Genomic DNA, 19,839 nt, shown 5'->3' on the forward strand with positions numbered 1-19,839 from the left:
AAAGTATTATTACTGGTATATAAATCATTCAATGGCCTAGGACCTCAATACATTGCAGATATGCTCACTGAATATAAACCCAACAGATCACTCAGATCATTAGGATCATATCAGCTAGAAATACCAAGGGTTCACTCTAAGCATGGTGAGTCTGCTTTTAGCTATTATGCCAGCCACAGCTGGAACCAGCTTCCAGAAGAGATCAGATGTGCTCCTACAGTGGTCACATTCAAATCCAGACTCAAAACACTTCTGTTTAGCTGTGCATTTACTGAATGAGCACTGTGCCGCTGTTCGTCCGACTGTTTGTACTGTACTGTATTTTACTCTATTTTTCTAAACTGTTTTAATTATTCTTATTTCTTTTAATTATTTTAATTTCTCCTATGTCAGCAGGGCATTTAGCCCGAAACTGTAAATGCCCACTCAGAAGGTGATAATGTGAAAGTGATTAATGTGGGTTTGAAAGTAGAACAGTATTTAAATGACGATATTAAAGTTTTCGTCTGAGAAAGAATGTGAACGCAGTGCTAAAGTGCTAAAGAAAGTGAAAAGAACGTGTGAGTAAATGAGGGAGAAAAGAAAGTTAAAGGAAAGTTGATAGATGGAAGTCGTAAGAAGATTGAAGGTTAAAAGAAGGTTGAAAGATTTAAGTCTTAAGGGAATCCTTTGAAAGAAAGATCTATAATAAATATTATTTTTTATTTTTTAAAAGTACTGTATTTTATTTTATTTTTCTAAACTGTTTTAATTATTCTTATTTCTTTTCATTATTTTAATTTCTTCTATGTAAAGCACTTTGAATTGCCATTGTGTATGAAATGTGCTATATAAATAAACTTGCCTTGCCTTGCCTTGCCTTGCCATAATGTTTAGAATTTACAGTTGCAGATTGTCATTTCTAAAATTGTCAGATTGATTGACTGTTGTTATGCTATGCTTTTGTGTGTGTATACAATTTTGTGTGTTTTTACAATACAGGGTGTGTGTGAAGCGTCTAGTGCAATAGTAGCAGCTGTTGCCGCTGGCTAGCCTTCTTGATAGAGGGTGAAAAGAGGACCAGAGTGCGTAAGCCTCCTCCTGCCAGTACAGAGCCTCTCCACCACCAACGCCCTGGCGCCCGTCAACCACTGTCCCAGCTATGGGCAAATAGCCCCACTGCCTTGTGGTTAGTCTGTTGAGACAAGTGCTCGCACAGGTGTAGATAGATAGACTCCTTCCAAGTGAAGGGGCTGGTGGTGTGCACAGACAGAGAGACGGACAGACAGACATCTAATTTTTGTTTTACTTTATTTTTTCATCATGTTTAGTATTTGCAGTTGCAGATTATTATGTGCTATAATAGATAGATAGATATAAACTTATAAATAGACAGACAGACTTTTTTTTTTTTTTTTACTTTATTTTTATTCATAATTTTTAGTATTTACAGTTGCAGATTGTTATGTGCTATAATAGATAGATAGATAGATATATAGATATATAGATAGATAGATAGATAGTGTGTGTGTGTATTTACAATACAGGGTGTGTGTGAAGCGTCTAGTGCAATAGTAGCAGCTGTTGCCGCTGGCTAGCTGGCTAGAGGGTGAAAAGAGGAGCAGAGTGCGTAAGCCTCCTCCTGCCAGTACAGAGCCTCTCCACCACCAAGACTCCTGTAGTGCCTCCTCGGGGCCACACATGGAAACTGGGTATCATACGGTCCCAGGCTAAACTACAGGGGATCTCGGAGCAGCAGTGGGCCCAAGAGACGCGGTGCGCAGGCCCACCACTGCGTGGAAATGCCCTGGCGCCCGTCAACCACTGTCCCAGCTATGGGCAAATAGCCCCACTGCCTTGTGGTTAGTCTGTTGAGACAAGTGCTCGCACAGGTGTAGATAGATAGACTCCTTCCAAGTGAAGGTGCTGGTGGTGTGCACAGACAGACAGACGGACATTTTATTTTATTTTTACTTTTATTTTTTTCATCATGTTTAGTATTTGCAGTTGCAGATTGTCATTTCTAAAATTGTCAGATAGATAGATAGATATAAACTTATAAATAGACAGACAGACTTTTTATTTTTGTTTTACTTTATTTTTATTCATAATTTTTAGTATTTGCAGTTGCAGATTGTCATTTCTAAAATTGTTAGATAGATAGATAGATAGATAGATAGATAGATAGATAGATAGATAGATAGATAGATAGATAGATAGATAGATAGATAGATAGATAGATAGATACCTATCATAGATAGACAGACAGACTTTTTATTTTTGTTTTACTTTTTTATTCATCATGTTTAGAATTTATATCTATAGTATTTATAGATATAAACTTATAAATAGACAGACAGACTTTTTATTTTTGTTTTACTTTTTTATTCATCATGTTTAGTATTTACAGTTGCAGATTGTTATGTGCTATAATAGATAGATAGATATAAACTTATAAATAGACGGACAGACTTTTTATTTTTGTTTTACTTTATTTTTATTCATAATTTTTTACTATTTGCAGTTGCAGATTGTCATTTCTAAAATTGTTAGATAGATAGATAGATAGATACCTATCATAGATAGACAGACTTTTTATTTTTGTTTTACTTTTTTATTCATCATGTTTAGTATTTATATCTATAGTATTTATAGATATACACTTATAAATAGACAGACAGACTTTTTATTTTTGTTTTACTTTATTTTTATTCATAATTTTTAGTATTTGCAGTTGCAGATTGTCATTTCTAAAATTGTCAGATAGATAGATAGATAGATAGATACCTATCATAAATAGACAGACAGACATTTTATTTTTGTTTTACTTTCTTTTTATTCATAATTTTTAGTATTTGCAGTTGCAGATTGTCATTTCTAAAATTGTTAGATAGATAGATAGATAGATAGATAGATAGATAGATAGATAGATAGATAGATAGATAGATAGATAGATAGATAGATACCTATCATAGACAGACTTTTTATTTTTGTTTTACTTTTTTATTCATCATGTTTAGTATTTATATCTATAGTATTTATAGATATAAACTTATAAATAGACAGACAGACTTTTTATTTTTGTTTTACTTTTTTATTCATCATGTTTAGTATTTACAGTTGCAGATTGTTATGTGCTATAATAGATAGATAGATATAAACTTATAAATAGACAGACTTTTTATTTTTGTTTTACTTTATTTTTATTCATAATTTTTAGTATTTGCAGTTGCAGATTGTCATTTCTAAAATTGTTAGATAGATAGATAGATACCTATCATAGATAGACAGACAGACTTTTTATTTTTGTTTTACTTTTTTATTCATCATGTTTAGTATTTATATCTATAGTATTTATAGATATAAACTTATAAATAGACAGACAGACTTTTTATTTTTGTTTTACTTTATTTTTATTCATAATTTTTAGTATTTGCAGTTGCAGATTGTCATTTCTAAAATTGTCAGATAGATAGATAGATAGATAGATACCTATCATAAATAGACAGACAGACATTTTATTTTTGTTTTACTTTTTTATTCATCATGTTTAGTATTTATATCTATAGTATTTATAGATATAAACTTATAAATAGACAGACAGACATTTTATTTTTGTTTTACTTTTTTTCATCACTGCTTCCTATTTACAGTTGCAGATTGTCATTTCTAAAATGGTCAGATTGATTGATTTCTAATTGTTATGCTTTTCTGTTAATTGTTTAGCATTAACAATTGCAAATTGTTGTGTGCTATTATAGATAGATAGATACTTATCATAGATAGACAGACATACTTTTTATTTTTGTTTTACTTTATTTTTATTCATCATGTTTAGTATTTACAGTTGCAGATTGTTATGTGCTATAAGAGATAGATAGATAGATAGATAGATAGATAGATAGATAGATAGATAGATAGATGATTGTTACATACACCTTGTGATGCACTCTTGGACACATCATCAGTGATAGTACCTGGGGTCATAGGGGTTTCGGGTCTTTCAACTTCAGACCCCCTCACCCAGGCGACCCGACCGGGAGTGATCAGTTCCCGGCCTGTGTCCAAGAAGCGTTCGCCCACTGTTTGTCCCTCCTGATCCACAGCCATCGTGAGGCTTTTTCTGCAGCCTCTGACGCTGCACTGATGGCTCTTCTTTTGTGTGCTCCTGTGATTCCCAGGAGGCTGTAGGCCCTGCAGAGAGACCTTCCTGCAAAGCCCCTCCCCCCCACCTCGATGGGCAAGCACTGTGCACGCCACCCCCGTCTCCGACACTCCTCCACCAGCTCCGCATATTTCTCCCTTTTCCTTTCACTCGCTTCCTCCATCCTCTCCTCCCAGGGCACTGTCAGCTCCATTAAAATAACCTGCTTCGATGTTACTGAAAGCAGAACCATGTCGGGTCTAAGGCTGGTCTCCACTATGTCTCGGGGGAACTTGAGTTGCTTTCCCAGGTCCACCCTTAGCTGCCAGTCATTCGCTGTTCCCAGCAGGCCTGTCTGAACTGTTGGTCGGGAAGGTAGGGGTTCTCCTGCTCTTAAGAATGAAATTTTGCGCCTTGGTGGTTGTAAACGCTTGCTCTGATTGATGGCAGTAGTGATGGACTCAGCAACCACCTTCAGCACCTGGTCATGGCGCCAGCAGTAGCGGCCTTCCCCAAGTGCTTTAGGACAGCTGCTGAGGATGTGTTCCAGCGATCCTCTTCCCTGGCACAAGGTACATGCCGGAGTCTCCACCTTGCCCCAACAAAAGAGATTGGATGGACTGGGCAAGGTGTCATAGACAGACTGAATGAGAAATTTGATGCGATAGGGCTCAGCCCTCCACAGCTCTACCCATAAAATCTTTCTCTCCATGGCATCTTCCCATCTGGTCCATGCGCCCTGTTGCCTCAATCCCACCATCTGACTTGCACGCTGCTCCTCGATCCCAGCCCTCACTTCTTTTTGAACCAGGTCCTGCCTTTCCTTACCCTTCAGTTTGTTATAATGGGTCATTGGGGTGCTTCCCAGTCCTGCACGGCCAATAGCCACGGGACCCACCAATTCCTTATGACGCAGCCGTGATTCTGCCTGGTCCACCGCCTCATGTGCCCTCCACTTTCTGCCAGTCCTGACCTCAATGCCAGCTTGAGATACTCTTGGGTCCTTGGAATCCCTGTACTGAAGCACCTCCCTTGCTCTGGTAACCATGAACTCCTCGCTGAGGCTGTTGATTGGTAGCGTTAGCTTGTTCTTCTTGCCATAGAGGGCGATGCTGCTCAGACTTCTTGGCAAGCCCAACCACCGTCGAAGGTAATTGCTCACCCTCCTCTCAAATCCTTCCACGGTGGAAATTGGAAATTCGTACACCAACAATGGCCACAATATCCTAGGTAGGATTCCATGTTGGTATAACCAAGCTTTGAATTTCCCCGGTAGGCCTGACTTGTCAACTGTCGTCAGCCAGCTCTCCAGTTGTTCATTTGTTGCCCTGATAGAAGCGGCATCCTTAAGAGAGCAGTCAAAGGTTTTCCCAAGGCTCTTCACAGGCTTCTCTGTGACTGATGGGATTTGGGTACTTCCTAGGGAGAAGTGGAAATGGTCTGTTACCTTCCCTCTCTTCAGTACCATCGACCTGGATTTTTCCGGCTTGAAACGCATCCTCGCCCAGGTGGTTAACCTCTCTAAGCCCTGGAGAATCCATCTGCATCCTGGGACTGCTACAGTTGTTACTGTTAGATCATCCATGAATGCTCTGATGGGGGGCTGACGGATTCCGGAATTGGTTTTGGGGCCTCTGCATTCCGGCTCAGCGGATTTGACCAGCATGTTCATGGCCAGGGAAAAGAGAATCACTGACACGGTGCATCCAGTGATGATCCCTTTTTCCAGACGATGCCGCTCAGATGTAACTTTGCCGGAAGTGAACCTCAGGTTAAAGTTGTTATAATAATCCATTATGAGGATCTTGATGCTGCTCGGAACATGATGTCTCCCCAATGCCACCTCCACTAGCTTGTGGGGTATGGAGCCATACGCATTGGCTAAGTCCAGCCATAGTACAGCCAGGTTTCCTTTCCCTTCACGAGCCTCTCTAATCAGTTGTGTCACCACTCCACTGTGTTCAAGGCACCCGGGAACCCCTGGGATCCCTCCCTTTTGCACAGAGGGGTCGATGTACTGGTTCTTTAGGAGGTAGTCTGACAGCCGTTGGGAAAGGATACTGAAGAATATCTTCCCCTCGACGTTTAGCAGCGAGATGGTCCTAAACTGCTCTATGGTGGTTGACTTCTCTTCCTTCGGAACCCACACCCCTTCTGCAGATCTCCATTGTTGGGCAACTTTCCCCCTCCTCCAGATGACCCTCAGGATCCTCCACAGACGATGCAAGAGCTTGGGGCACCTCTTATACACCAGATATGGCACACCATTAGGTCCTGGTGCTGAGCTGGTTCTGGCAGCTTTAACAACAGCTTGCATTTCTTTCCAACTGGGTACTTTGATGTTGAAGTCAATGGTTGGTGTAGGTGGAGTAATGAGGTGTTTGCATTCGCCAAGGTCCTCTTCCCGGGCTGCATCGCTATAGGTGTCATGCAAATAGGCGTCTATCTCCTCTTTTGAGCAAGTGAGTTGGCCTATGCACTTCTGGCCTAGCAGCTGCTTGGTAAACCCAAAGGGGTTAACAAGGAAGGCAGCTCGTCTTTTGGCTCTCTCCTTAGCCCGCCTCCTATGCCACTCTGCTCGGCGGAGGGTCAGCAGCTTCTTTCTGAGGATGCCCCGTAGTTCTGCCAGCCCTGGCTTCATATCCTCGGTTGCCCCCTTGAACTGCCTCTTCAAGAGTCGGAGTTCCTGTCTCAGCTGTGCAATCTTCTCTGCCCTGCGGTTCTTGGAGTACTGGTTTATAGCAGCGTGCTTCTCTACTAAGCCAAACCTTTCGGTGGCGATGCTGGTTATCATGGTTGTCATTGTTTGGAGTTTTCTGTCTGCTATTCCCTTCATCGTAGCTTCCAGGATACCATCCACATCATCATCAAATTGATGCCACTCACTCCCTTTGCTGGCTGGAGGCCACTTAACCCGCCGTTGGTGTTGTGGGATGCCTGGTGCTTGGGCTTCCAGAACATGGAGGTTCTGAGCGCTGTGGGGTGACTCCGGGCTCGGCTCCTCCTGCGTCTCACCAAGGTCCTCTGGAGTGTGGAGGTTCTGGGCACTTTGGGATGTCTGCCGGCATAGTCCCTCCTGCGTCACAACGAGGTAGTTCCTTGAGCGCTGCTCTGGTTGCACTTTCTTTGATTGTTACATACACCTTGTGATGCACTCTTGGACACATCATCAGTGATAGTACCTGGGGTCATAGGGGTTTCGGGTCTTTCAACTTCAGACCCCCTCACCCAGGCGACCCGACCGGGAGTGATCAGTTCCCGGCCTGTGTCCAAGAAGCGTTCGCCCACTGTTTCAGATAAATAGATAGATAGATAGATAGATAGATAGATAGATAGATAGATAGATAGATGGATATATATAAACTTATCATAAATAGACAGACAGACTTTTTATTTTTGTTTTATTTTATTTTTATTCATCATTTTTAGTATTTGCTGTTGCAGATTGTCATTTCTAAAATTGTCAGATTGATAGATAGATAGATATGCATGTGAGTGTGTTCTGCATTGGTAATGTATAGTCTCATGCCTGTTTGTGTGTTTTCTTTTTTGTTCTGGATTGTGCCAGATCTTTTATGTATATATATATATATATATATATATATATATATATATATATATATTGACAAATAAAAAAAAATCCTCACATTCCATTCATTCCAATGGGGGTCAAATTGACCCGTGAGAGAAAGTTACTTTCTCAATTCTCATTCATGATTACTGGATAATGATTATTATTTTATAGAGACTGGAGAGAGCAATTTCTATTTGTATATTCATTACGAAAATTGTTTGAAAATTAATTTACCATGACATTTTAAGATTAAATTTTTTTAGACATCAAAAAATAAAAAACTTTTTAAATAAAACTTGAAGTGTTCTGTTGTTTTTTTTAGTGTTTTTTTTTAGGACCGTGGGAACCTGGTCATAAAATACCCCCAAAATACCAAAAAATACTTTGTGAATTTGAAATCTTCTTTAATTGTCACAGTTTATGCACAATAAAAAGAGAAAATATTTTTCCAGTCTTACAACAAACAGAAAGACACATTTCAGTTTTCTTTCTTTTCTGCACTGTACAACAAAAACCCTTACAAGCAACTCTAAACACATACTCTGTGAGCATGCTTCCAGAATACAAACCACAGTTTAAAAAAAAAAGTAAAACAATAATAAAAAAGTGCATATTAAAATACCCCATGTCTCTTTTTTGTTGTCCCTTTAATAAAACAGAAAATGCTGAAGAAAGAAACTGCACTGAAAACAGACCAGAAATACACACACGCCCATGTTTAAGTATACATATCATACACATCCACAAAATATACATACGCACACTGAGGCCCATAAACTCTACATTCTACGAGTACCACAGAACTGATCCCATTCTCATTAAACCAACATGCATACACATATTAATCTCACATCTGTAATAATTTTACACTCACAATTACATGTCATTCTTTTCTGTATGTATTTAAACACACTCATCTATGGCTCTCCTTCAATCCCCAACACACACACACACACATATACTCACACACACCTCCAGAATCCAATTCAGCAGAGAACATTGTGGTTTTCGTTCATAAACTGACAGGTAAAGGATGAAGTGGTAATGTACTACCATAGTACTGAAAGAGCGACCTGATAGACACTGTGCAAAAAGAATATCAGTCACAGCACTTCATTGTTCCAACAGAGCAGCAGTTTTTCTACTCAAATGATGGGTCAGGATTACACAATTCCTATTTTTTGAGCCATCAATCCCACCAAAAACATTCAAATCACATTGTGCTCTAAAATGTCCACATTTTGTTTGATTTCCGGTTGGATAAGGCCCACTGAGGTATGCGTGGCAAGTTAAATGGATAGTTCATCCAAAAAATTACAATTCTGTCATCCTTTACTCACCCTCATGTTGATCCAAAACTCTAAGACTGTTAATTCTGCGGAAAAATAAAAAGATATTTTGAAGAATGTTTTTATTCATACAATGAAAGTTGGTTGTTTTGGACCCCATTGACTTTCAATTAATGGTGAAAAAAGGCAACCAAAAAGTGGAATCTGTGGAACACAGTGGAATCATACAGAAGAAAGTCATACAGGTGTGGATTGACAGTAAATGTTGGCAGAATTATCATGTTTGGATGAACTATCCCTTTAAATCACAAATTCACTCTTGCACTCACAAACATACACTCACACATACAGAATAAAAGTCACATAGTGTGGTAAGGGTTAACAGTTCGTTTCTTCAGCCTCCGCAGGGGATGTGTCCTTCCATAGCCTACTGTTGGCGTGTTGCCACGGGTATCGAGGCAGGAGCAGGTAACGGGGCGTAACCTGCCTCCTCCTGTGAGGTCTGGTCAGACAGAGGTAAAACCCCTTCAAGAAGTAACGATTGAGCAGCTCCCCCGTCCCTGAGAATACACACCGGAACACAACCGTCCTGCCCTGATAAAGACACAACTCCAGTTGTAAAAAAAGGAGTATAATTGGTGGAACTATCACTACTTTCCAAATTTTCACACTTCAGAGAATGGCGCTCAAAACACTCATCACTTGTCAAAAAGGGAAATTGGCATGCAGTAGTTAACCCAACTGGCTTGGTAGATTTTGCTTTCTTACTGAGAACAAAGCACTCAGATATCTTATGCCCTGACTTTTGCCCTAATATTGCCCATAATATTTGCCCTAGCAGGAACTGCATCATGCTTACTGGGAGAGGTTGAAACAGAACCTCAAAATATCAAAAACTTGCTCTACCCTTTGAGAAGACTCGGAGGGAACCACAAAAGGTGAAACAGGCGGTTGTAAACATAACTTATAACATATATTCTCATTTATATTGTTCATTGAAGCTTAAAGAGTAGATTATTGTGAGAGATTAAGTAAGCGAGAGTAATTTACCTGCATTTACAGTAGATATAGCATTTTCCTTCAGCTCAGTCATATATTCCTAATAAAAATCAGTTTGAATGTCCGCTGCGATATATTTAACTTATCCGGGACCGGGTCGCGGGGGCAGCAGTAAGCAGAGATGCCCAGACTTCCCTCTCCTTATACACTTCCTCTAGCTCTTCCGGGGGTCACCGAGGCGTTCCCAGGCCAGCCGGGAGACATAGTCTCTCCAGCGTGTCCTAGGTCTTCCCCGGGGTCTCCTCCCAGTGGGACGCGCCCGGAACAGATGCCCGAGCCACCTCAGCTGACCCCTCTCGATGTGGAGGAGCAGCGGCTCTACTCTGAGCTCCTCCCGAGTGACCGAGCTCCTCACCCTATCTCTAAGGGATCGCCCAGCCACCCTGCGGAGAAAGCTCATTTCGGCCGCCTGCATCCGGGATCTTGTCCTTTCGGTCATGACCCACAGCTCATGACCATAGGTGAGAGTAGGAACGTAGATTGACCGGTAAATCGACCGCATTACTGCAGAAGCTGCACTGATCCATCTGTCAATCTCCCGTTCCATCCTTCCCTCACTCATGAACAAAACCCCAAGATACTTAAACTCCTCCACTTGTTTATAGTGTAAATATACCTAAATTGATAGCATAGGAATTAAGTCAATATTTTGAGAAACAAAAACATTTTCCACCGTTGCATTTGCTTGTTTAAAAAATATTGAATGCATACAAGTCAAGTCACCTCTATTTCTAAAGCGAGATTGTTTCTAAGCAGCTTCACAATATAACAATTTCAAATTCTCCTGAAAAATGGCTCTAACAAGCCAATAGTGTCATTATTCAGCTCAAGTCAGATCAGTGTTGACTTGAAGTGTAAAGTTAATAACTGTAAAGTTCATCAGCTTGTTGTCAACATGTTTGTGTGAGTGCAATGACAAACTCCACTGCACACAGAACAAGCAAAAGTGTTTTCAATTTTTCACATCCGTCTGTAGTTTGACGTGTAAATGGCTAAGCTATTGTTTGTGTGTTGAGTTGCATGTTGTGTGCATGTTTTGTGTAGTTTAAAGAAAAGGAGACTGTTTCAGAAATTGTGTGTAAGCTACGGTATTTAAAAAAAAAAACTGTAGTAATAAGAGTTTTGAAAATGTAACACTTGCTTGTGGAAATTGTACCAAAGCAATTTTTTAAAAACTATAATTGCATATTGGTTGTTTCTGGGGACTTTCCGGTCAGGCGATGCTGATTGTTGTTATGCTTTTTTCAGTTTTTTTTGTTTTGTTTAGCACTCACAATTGCAGATTGTTATACATGCTATGCTATAATATTTTACAGACAGACAGACAGATCGATCATAGATGGATAGATCATAGATAGTCCTTCCAAGTTAAAGGGGTGGTGGTGGGCATAGATAGATAGATAGATAGATAGATAGATAGATAGATAGATAGATAGATAGATAGATAGATAGATAGATAGATAGATAGATAGATAGATAGATAGATAGATGGAGAGCGAGAGATATTTTACCATTTAGTAGCTTAGTGGAAATGGATTTGTTCGTATGGGTAAATTGTTTTTGGGAACTCCTAAGATACTGTTTTGAAGGTGAAGAGTTTAGCCATGGCTTAGGAAACACTTGAAAAGTGCACTAAAGAGCAGCTGTTACTGGTTGCTGCTCATTATGATATAGAGCTCACTAGTGCTGAGTCGATCTTAAAAAGATTAAAGGGCAATTTAGAGAGAAAAATGTTTTTGGTGCAAAATTACAGGAGCCAGGTATTGTTGTTGGCAGTGAAGTAAAGCTGAAAGAGATGACATTACGAGAAAAAGAGTTCGATTTGGATTTAGTGAAGTGTCGTCTAGAACAGGTGCACATAGCTTTGAAAGAAAAAGAGCTGCAGGGAGAACTTGAGTTGAGGAAATTGGAGGGACAGGAAAGGGAGCGCGAGCGTGCTTTTGTCCTTAAGAAAAATGGAGTTGGAGTTGGCAGGTAGGAGACCTGAGGGTCAACCGCCTGTTTCACCTTTTGTGGTTCCCTCCGAGTCTTCTCAAAGGGTAGAGCAAGTTCTCTTTCAAGGGAACTCGCGTTGCGTCGAAACTGACGCTATGGGGAACGCTTGCGTGATGACGTCTTGAAGCACATGTCAAATCAGTCCAATGGTGTGGCGGAACGTCAGAGACGGGTGACGTCACGTACCAGGAAGCTATAAAAGCCGGCCCGAAACAGAAAACGAAAGCTTTCTGAGTCTTCAGTTGCGCTCTGTGTTGAATCTGTCCCTGTTATTTGGTGTTGTCTGTCTATATTATTATATATATTCAGTATGGCGAGCAAGCAGCAGTTTAGAGTGTGTGTCCATCCCTGCCCGTGTTATTTAACGGGAGGTGATACTCACGCTCTTTGTGTTGTTTGTTTGGGTGAGGAGCATGCCCAGTCAGCACTCGAGGGTGGTGACTGTGTGCATTGCGAGGCGCTTCCATTGCGTACGCTCCGATCCCGCTTGGCTCGGTTCAATCCCGACCACGTTCCCCAGGGCTTGGGTCCCGCCGCTGCCGAGGCACGGCGTCGATCTCAGTCCTGGGGTTCACAAATGGATTTATCAGTGGATGTTGAGACGGGCTCTGCCTTATCTCAGCCTCCTTCTGATAGATCCAGTGCCTCTCATCAGGGTGCGGAAGCACGCGCTGCGGTTTCTTCCCCCCCGATAGAGGCACCAATACTGCAATTGTCCAGCTCTGAGGAGTTGGACGTTGTTAGTATTGAAGCTGAGTCTGAGGATTCGCCACCTCAGTCTCACGCTTTTGAGGAATTGCTCGATGTTGTCACGAGAGCAGTTCAAAGATTATCAATTGAGTGGCCAGAGGATAGGCAGGACGTTCGTTCGAAAAGTAAGCTCGACGAACGCTTCCTGCCATCTCGTGCACAGTCTCAGCGCAGAAGCCTTCCGTTTTTCCCCGATCTCCACACCGAGGTGTCGAGATCGTGGGGAAAACCAGTGTCATACAGAGTTTACACACCACAAACTTCCCACTATTCTTCCATTCATAAATATAAAGAATATGGTTATGGGGAGATGCCGAAGGTGGAGGAGACGCTTGCGAGCTATCTCTCTCCAGCAACGGCATCTTCCTTGAAGGCTCCTTCACTTCCCTCTAAGCCAGTAAAATTCACATCAGCTCTGGTTCATAAATCGTATGCAGCCGCTGGTCAAGCTGCAGCGTGTCTGCATACGATGTCTATTATGCAAGCCTATCAGGCAGAATTATTGGGGGATTTAGAGGAGGGTGGGGGAATTGGTCCTGACACGGTGGCCGAACTACGCAGAGCCACAGATCTGTCTCTCAGGGCCACCAAGGAGACCGCTAAATCAATCGGGCGGTCTATGGCAGCCCTGGTGGCCACTGAGAGGCATCTGTGGCTCAATCTGAGCGATATAAAAGAGAAAGAAAAACACGTTCTCTTAGATGCTCCGGTCTCCACTGTTGGATTATTTGGTGATGCAGTTAACAGTGCGGTAGCTAAATCTCAGGAAGCTGCTAAACAGGCAGCTGCATTGCAAAAACTTCTCCCCCGCCGTTCTTTCATTGAGGCTGCTGAGCGGGAGCAGCCTCACTCCTCTAAAAAGAGCGCTGAACATCGTGCCACTCAAAAACAGAGTGTGTCCTCTCGTGCTCCCCCACAAAAATCTCGGGGACACGGAGGGCGCTCTCAAACCCAGCAGCCTTCGAGGGGTAGAACGGATCTGTGGACCGTTATTACCGCCAAGAAGGCTGCTGGGAAAAAGTCCTGACGTCCGAGGGCTCAGGACAGATGAGGGTAGTCCCCCCCGAAGCAGAGCGGTTAACACCTCTTTTCACGGTGCCCGTCTCTCTTCGGTGCCCTCAGGGGACCGTTCTGCCAACCCTGCCACCTCTGGTGTTACAGGGCGCAGCGGTCTCCGGCGAGCACATATCTCAAGGTCCACCCGGAAACGTAGTGGCCTCGGGATGCCCGCCCCCTCCGAGGAGGGTGCTAGAGCAGTCTGTTCGGTCGTTCCCTGCCGGTGCGCCGTTACAGGGCGACGAACCGACAACTCAACAGCAACAAAATCCAGAAACCAGTCTCGAGAGGCTGGTACCTCTAGTAGAATCTTTGACAGCGTGGAAGCTACTGTCAAATGTTTCTCGTTGGGTCCTGCAGATCGTGGAAAAAGGGTATCAGATACAATTCAAGAAACGCCCACCTCGGTTTATGGGGGTCCTGCCCACAGTGGTGGGCCCCGAGCAGGTTCTGGTTATGGAACAGGAAGTAAACACTTTGTTAGAGAAAGGGGCCATAGAATATGTACCTCCCTCCAACAGGGAAACCGGGTTTTACAGCCGGTACTTCATAGTTCCAAAAAAGGACGGGGGATTGTGTCCCATTTTAGATCTTCGAGTTCTGAACGAGTCAGTCATGCAGCTCAAGTTCAAAATGTTAACTTTGAGACAAATCGTGCCACAGATCAGGTCCGAGGACTGGTTTGTCACGATAGATCTCAAGGACGCATATTTCCATATTTCCATCCGTCCGTGTCATTGGAAGTTCCTGAGGTTTGCTTTCGGGGGCAAAGCATACCAATATCGAGTTCTTCCATTCGGCCTGGCTTTATCACCCCGCACTTTCACCAAATGCGTGGATGCAGCTCTGGCGCCTCTGCGCCTCCAGGGTATTCGCATCATGAACTACATCGACGATTGGTTGATTTTAGCTCAGTCGCATCAGTTGGCGGTTCAACATCGAGATGTTGTTCTCGCCCACATGAAAGAGCTGGGGTTACGGCTGAACGCCAAGAAGAGTGTGCTTTCTCCACTTCAGAGGACCACTTTTTTAGGCGTGGTTTGGGATTCAGTGTCGATGTAGGCGCGCCTGTCACCGCCACGTGTAGATTCCATCCTTGCAGCTGTGAAAAGTGTAAAGCTAGGCCAGCTACTCACTGTCAAACAGTTCCAGAGACTGTTGGGTCTCATGGCAGCAGCTTCCAACGTGATACCTTTTGGACTACTGCACATGAGGCCCCTGCAGTGGTGGCTCAGGACCAGAGGGTTTTCCCCGAGGGGCAACCCATTTCGCACAATCAAGGTCACGCGGCGATGCCTACGTGCCTTGGTTATGTGGAAGAAACCCTGGTTCCTGTCCCAGGGCCCAGTGCTGGGAGCTCCTTGTCGTCGCAAACTGCTAACGACGGATGCTTCCCTCACGGGCTGGGGAGCGATCCTAGAGGTTTTTGGGCCACTGGTCTTGTGCACAGAGCAGGAAACTTGGTCCTGAAAGCCAGCTTTCACTATTCAAGAATGCTTCAACAGTCTGTCCTCTCGAGACATGATCAGCAGGATTCAGATTGGTATTAACGTATCTCCACTGTGAAGTCTGAGAGTGCTCCAGGATTGTTGTGATCCTATTGGCAATGAAAGTCTTGAATCTTGTGCCTTCGCTGTTCAAATACTTCAGCACAGCCGTGCTATCTGTCCAAAAAATTTATTCGTTAAGTTCCAGTTCAAGCTCTTTCTTCAGAAGCTTGTCCATCTTGACGGCAACTGTGGCTGCTGTCAATTCCATTCTTGGTATGGTTGGAGACTTTAAGGGCGCAACCCTTGCCTTTGCCATAATCAGGGTGGATTGAGCTTCACCGCTTGCAGTGCGTAGCAGTAGGTAACTTGTTGTTCCGTATGCGTCTTGACTAGCATCAGCAAAATGATGTAACTGTGCAAAGACTGGTGCACCAAACTGCTTTGACTTAACACATCTGTTAACTCCAAAGGTCTCAAGCTGTTGCAATCCAGACATTTACATTTAGTCATTTAGCAGATGCCTTTATCCAAAGCGACTTACAAATTAGGACTAAAGTCAGCGAGTCATCATAAGGAGGCAAAAGCAACAACAACGCAGGAAGTGCTCAAAATACGAAGTTCAGGTATTATTCAGAGTAGCATAAGCCTGATAAGTGATGTTTCAAAGGGAAAGGAATTTTTTTTTCTTTTTTTTTTTTTTTTCTATAAGGTTAAGTGCTCACGGAAGAGATTGGTTTTCAGCTGTTTTTTGAATGTTGTCAGGGATTCTGCATTCCGGATGAGGGTGGGGAGAGCGTTCCACCAGCATGGAACTGTGAATGAGAATGTTCTGGAAAGTGATTTTGTGGTTTTCTGTGATGGAACCACGAGACGTCGCTCGTTGACCGATCGTAGGTGTCTGGTAGGGATGTAGACTCGTAGGAGTGAGTGAAAGTAGGAGGGAGCTGAGCCTGTGATAGTTCTGTAAGCAAGCGTCAGTGCCTTGAACTTGATGCGAGCAGCTAGAGGTAGCCAGTGCAGAGAGATGAACAGAGGAGTGACGTGGGCCCTCTTGGGCTCGTTGAAGACAAGACGAGCTGCAGCATTCTGGATCATCTGTAGGGGTTTGGTTGCACATGCTGGGAGTCCAGCCAGAAGGGCATTGCAGTAGTCAAGCCTAGAGATGACCAGGGCCTGGACGATAAGTTGTGTTGCATGCTCAGTTAGGAAAGGCCTGATCTTCCTGATGTTGTGCAGTGCAAACCTGCATGATCGAGCTGTCTTTGAAATGTGATCTGTGAAGGTCAGCTGGTCATCAAACGTTACTCCAAGATTTCTGACCGATCTTGATGGGGTGATTAATGATGACTCTAGCTGGATGGTGAAGTCGTGCTGTACAGATGGATTGGCAGGGAGGACGAGAAGCTCAGTCTTTGCCAGGTTGAGCTGCAGGTGATGTTCCTTCATCCATGTGGAGATGTCCGCCAGACAGCTTGAGACCCGTGCAGCTACTGTGGGATCATCTGGTTGAAAGGAGAGGAAGAGCTGTGTGTCATCAGCATAGCAGTGGTAGGAAAAACCGTGTGCCTGTATGATGTGTCCCAGTGATGTGGTGTATATGGAGAAGAGGAGGGGACCAAGAACTGAACCCTGGGGAACCCCTGTGGTCAGCTGATGTGCTCTGGATACCTCACCTCTCCATGCGACCTTGAAGGACCTACCTGTGAGATAGGACTCAAACCAGTGGAGTGAAGTTCCTGTGATGCCCAGTGATGAGAGGGTGGACAGAAGGATCTGATGATTCACCGTGTCGAAGGCAGCAGACAGATCCAGGAGAATGAGGACTGAAGATTTGGAAGCAGCTTTTGCGATCCGTAGGGCTTCTGTGACTGACAGTAATGCAGTCTCAGTTGAATGTCCTTTCTTGAAGCCAGATTGGTTGACATCCAGTTGGTTGTTTAGAGACAAGAAGAATGTTAGTTGGTTGAAGACAGCTCTTTCAAGTGTCTTCGCAATGAATGGTTGGAGAGAGATAGGTCTGTAATTCTCTACAAATGATGTGTTTAGCGTTGGTTTTTTGAGCAGTGGAGTAACCCGAGCCTGCTTGAATGCTGTAGGGAAGGTGCCAGTGTGGAGGGATGAGTTGATGATGTGTGTGAGTGATGGCATCCACCTTTTCCAACTCTTAATGACATTATCAGGCAGGTCTTGCAAGATTCTTTTGGCAGGCAGTACTACTGGAGCAAGAAAACCCATCGGATCAAAAATGGAACAGACGAGGGAAAGCAGGCCTCTCCTAGTGTGTGGTCGAACCTTGAGGTTGATTTTGAACTTGAACAGATCCGTTTCGGCACACCACTGGATTCCCAATGCTCTCTCCATTGGCAAGTTATCTTCATCCAAGTCCAAATCCTGAAAACCCTTGAGCAACCTTCGACTGTTACTCGACCATTTCGTTAGTCGAAATCCACCTTTTGCCAACATGCTCCTCAAGTCAGCGCAAAGGGTAATTGCGGTGTCTTCATCTGTAACTGACTTAAGACAATCGTCTACATAAAAATTCTTCTTCACTGTTTTGACAGCTTCTTGACCAAATTCTTCCTCAAAATCTGTAGCACATTTCTGAAGTGCAAAAGTTGCAACACTTGGCGAAGACGTCGCGCCAAAGATGTGGACCAACATCTTGTGTTCAACAAGTGCCTGCTCGCAGTTCCCCTCGGGCCACCAAAGAAACCTGAAGAAATCCGTGTCTTCATCGCTGACTCTGACCTGGTGGAACATAGCCTCCACGTCAGCCATGACCGCCACGGTCTCTTGTCGGAACCTTAAGAGGAAGCTGTTGGTTCAGCGATGTTCCTTGAAAGCTCGCTCCACAATCAAAAACAACACGCAGTTTTTGCTTAACTGGATGTCTAACTCCGTGATGAGGCAGATACCATGTTCGTCCCTCAGTTGGCTGACATTCAACGCTATCCAGCTTCACTGCGTAGCCTTTCTTGAGGAGGTCATCCATAAATGCAACGTATTCTGCATGAAACTTGGCATCTCTGGAGAATCTTTTCCGTAGGTTCAACGCACGTTGCTCTGCGACTGATCTGTTGTTTGGCATGCTCAATGACTTGTTCTTCACCGGCAGGCAAACACTGTAATGACCATCCACGAGTTTTGAGGACTGAGACACCATGTCAATAAACTGGTGGTCATCTTTGGACATTTCAATGTCTTCGTTTTGTCCAGCATCAGGAAAGTCCTGCTTGAACTGCAGTTGCCAGAGCTGTTCTAGCTTGGCTACAGAGATACGATTGGTGGTGACTCCTGTCAATGTGTTTGTCTCCCTCATACCGCTTCCACCTCTGAGTGGCCCATTTACTGTCCAGCCTAATATTGTTCTCACAGCGTATGGGCCGTCATCCACGCTGCTAACCACCTGGAGTGGCTCCATCGCCTTGGGAACATTTGCTCCTTTGAGTAATCCAACCTCTGCTTGGATAGTGGGGAGTTCCACCTCCTTTAGATGAGGCCAACTGTCAACATCCTCTTGGCGGGGAATATTGTCTTTGGTTACAGGGATGTTTTTCTGTGAAAACACCTCTGAAAGTTCAATAAAGTGATTGCCATCCAAGCTACTGATTTCCATTCCATTCACAATGCAAGTGTTAACAATAGATTCATTCCCCATTGTTTGTAACAAGATGCTTGTATTGCGTCCGTTCATATTCAGCTGGTTTATTAAAGACTCTGTAGCGAAAGTAGCTGAGCTACCTGGGTCCAAAAATGCGTACGTTGTCACTGCCTTGGTTCCCTTTTGTGCTTTGACACATACTGGAATGATCGAAAGAGCACAGTTTTCCTTACCGGCCCCGGTGACCGTAAAAGTTTCTTTCATGTGTACAAGGGCACTTGAGACAGATTGCTGCTCACAACGCTCGCTTGTGGCTTCTTCTCGCAAGCCTTTACTGTTCATGTGCAACAGTGTGGGATGCAGTCGAGAACATTCTTGACATTGAGCTTTCTCTTTACAGCTGTTACTCATATGACCATGTTTCAAACATGCAAAACACAGCCCTTTGCTTCGCAGGAAGTCAATCTTTTCCTTGTGCGGCTTGCTCTTGAGTTTTCTGCAGACTGTGAGACTGTGTTGCTCTCCCCGACAATAAACACAAGGCTTGCTGTTTGCATCCACTAAGACATTTTGTGTTTTTGGCGTTGGTTGTTTGTCATTTTCAGTTTGGGAGGAGGCAATGGCCGCTGTGAATACTTTCTTTGGTTTGAGTATCTCTGCGTATTTTAGGTTTTGGTTTCTGTTGTACTGGTTGTTTTGGCCTGGTGGTGGTTTCTTGTATGTTCCCATAGAGTGGGTGTAGTAAATATCTAACTTGCTTGTTGACAAAATCGACAAAAAGTTTTTTCTTGTAGGTCGCTCGCAGACTTTCTCCAAGCTTCTTTGAGTTTGTACAGCAGCTTGTTAGCTAGTGCCTTTATGTTAGCTGTTTTGTCCAAGTCTTCCATGTAGCTTATATCAGT

General features: G+C 43.5%; 1 protein-coding gene across 2 annotated transcripts; it reads right to left on the minus strand.

Moving 5' to 3' along the window:
• Window positions 1-1,521: 1,521 nt before the first annotated feature.
• On the minus strand, window positions 1,522-9,436 carry LOC309477675 (uncharacterized protein). Of its 2 annotated transcripts, none has more exons than XM_082140998.1 (2): window positions 3,753-9,436; window positions 1,522-2,227 (listed from the first exon to the last, which is right to left on the minus strand). In XM_082140998.1, exon 1 carries the CDS (start codon window positions 6,957-6,959, stop codon window positions 4,026-4,028), a length of 2,934 nt encoding a protein of 977 aa, XP_081997124.1. In that variant the 5' UTR covers window positions 6,960-9,436; the 3' UTR covers window positions 1,522-2,227; window positions 3,753-4,025. The 2 variants fall into 2 exon arrangements, with proteins under 2 accessions (XP_081997124.1, XP_081997123.1); XM_082140997.1 differs by lacking the exon at window positions 1,522-2,227 and adding an exon at window positions 2,919-3,140 and having other exon boundaries at window positions 3,566-9,436.
• Window positions 9,437-19,839: the final 10,403 nt, after the last annotated feature.

Source organism: Leuciscus leuciscus, assembly GCF_965113295.1.
Source record: "Leuciscus leuciscus genome assembly, chromosome: 16".
NCBI classification, from domain to species: Eukaryota; Metazoa; Chordata; class Actinopteri; order Cypriniformes; family Leuciscidae; genus Leuciscus; species Leuciscus leuciscus.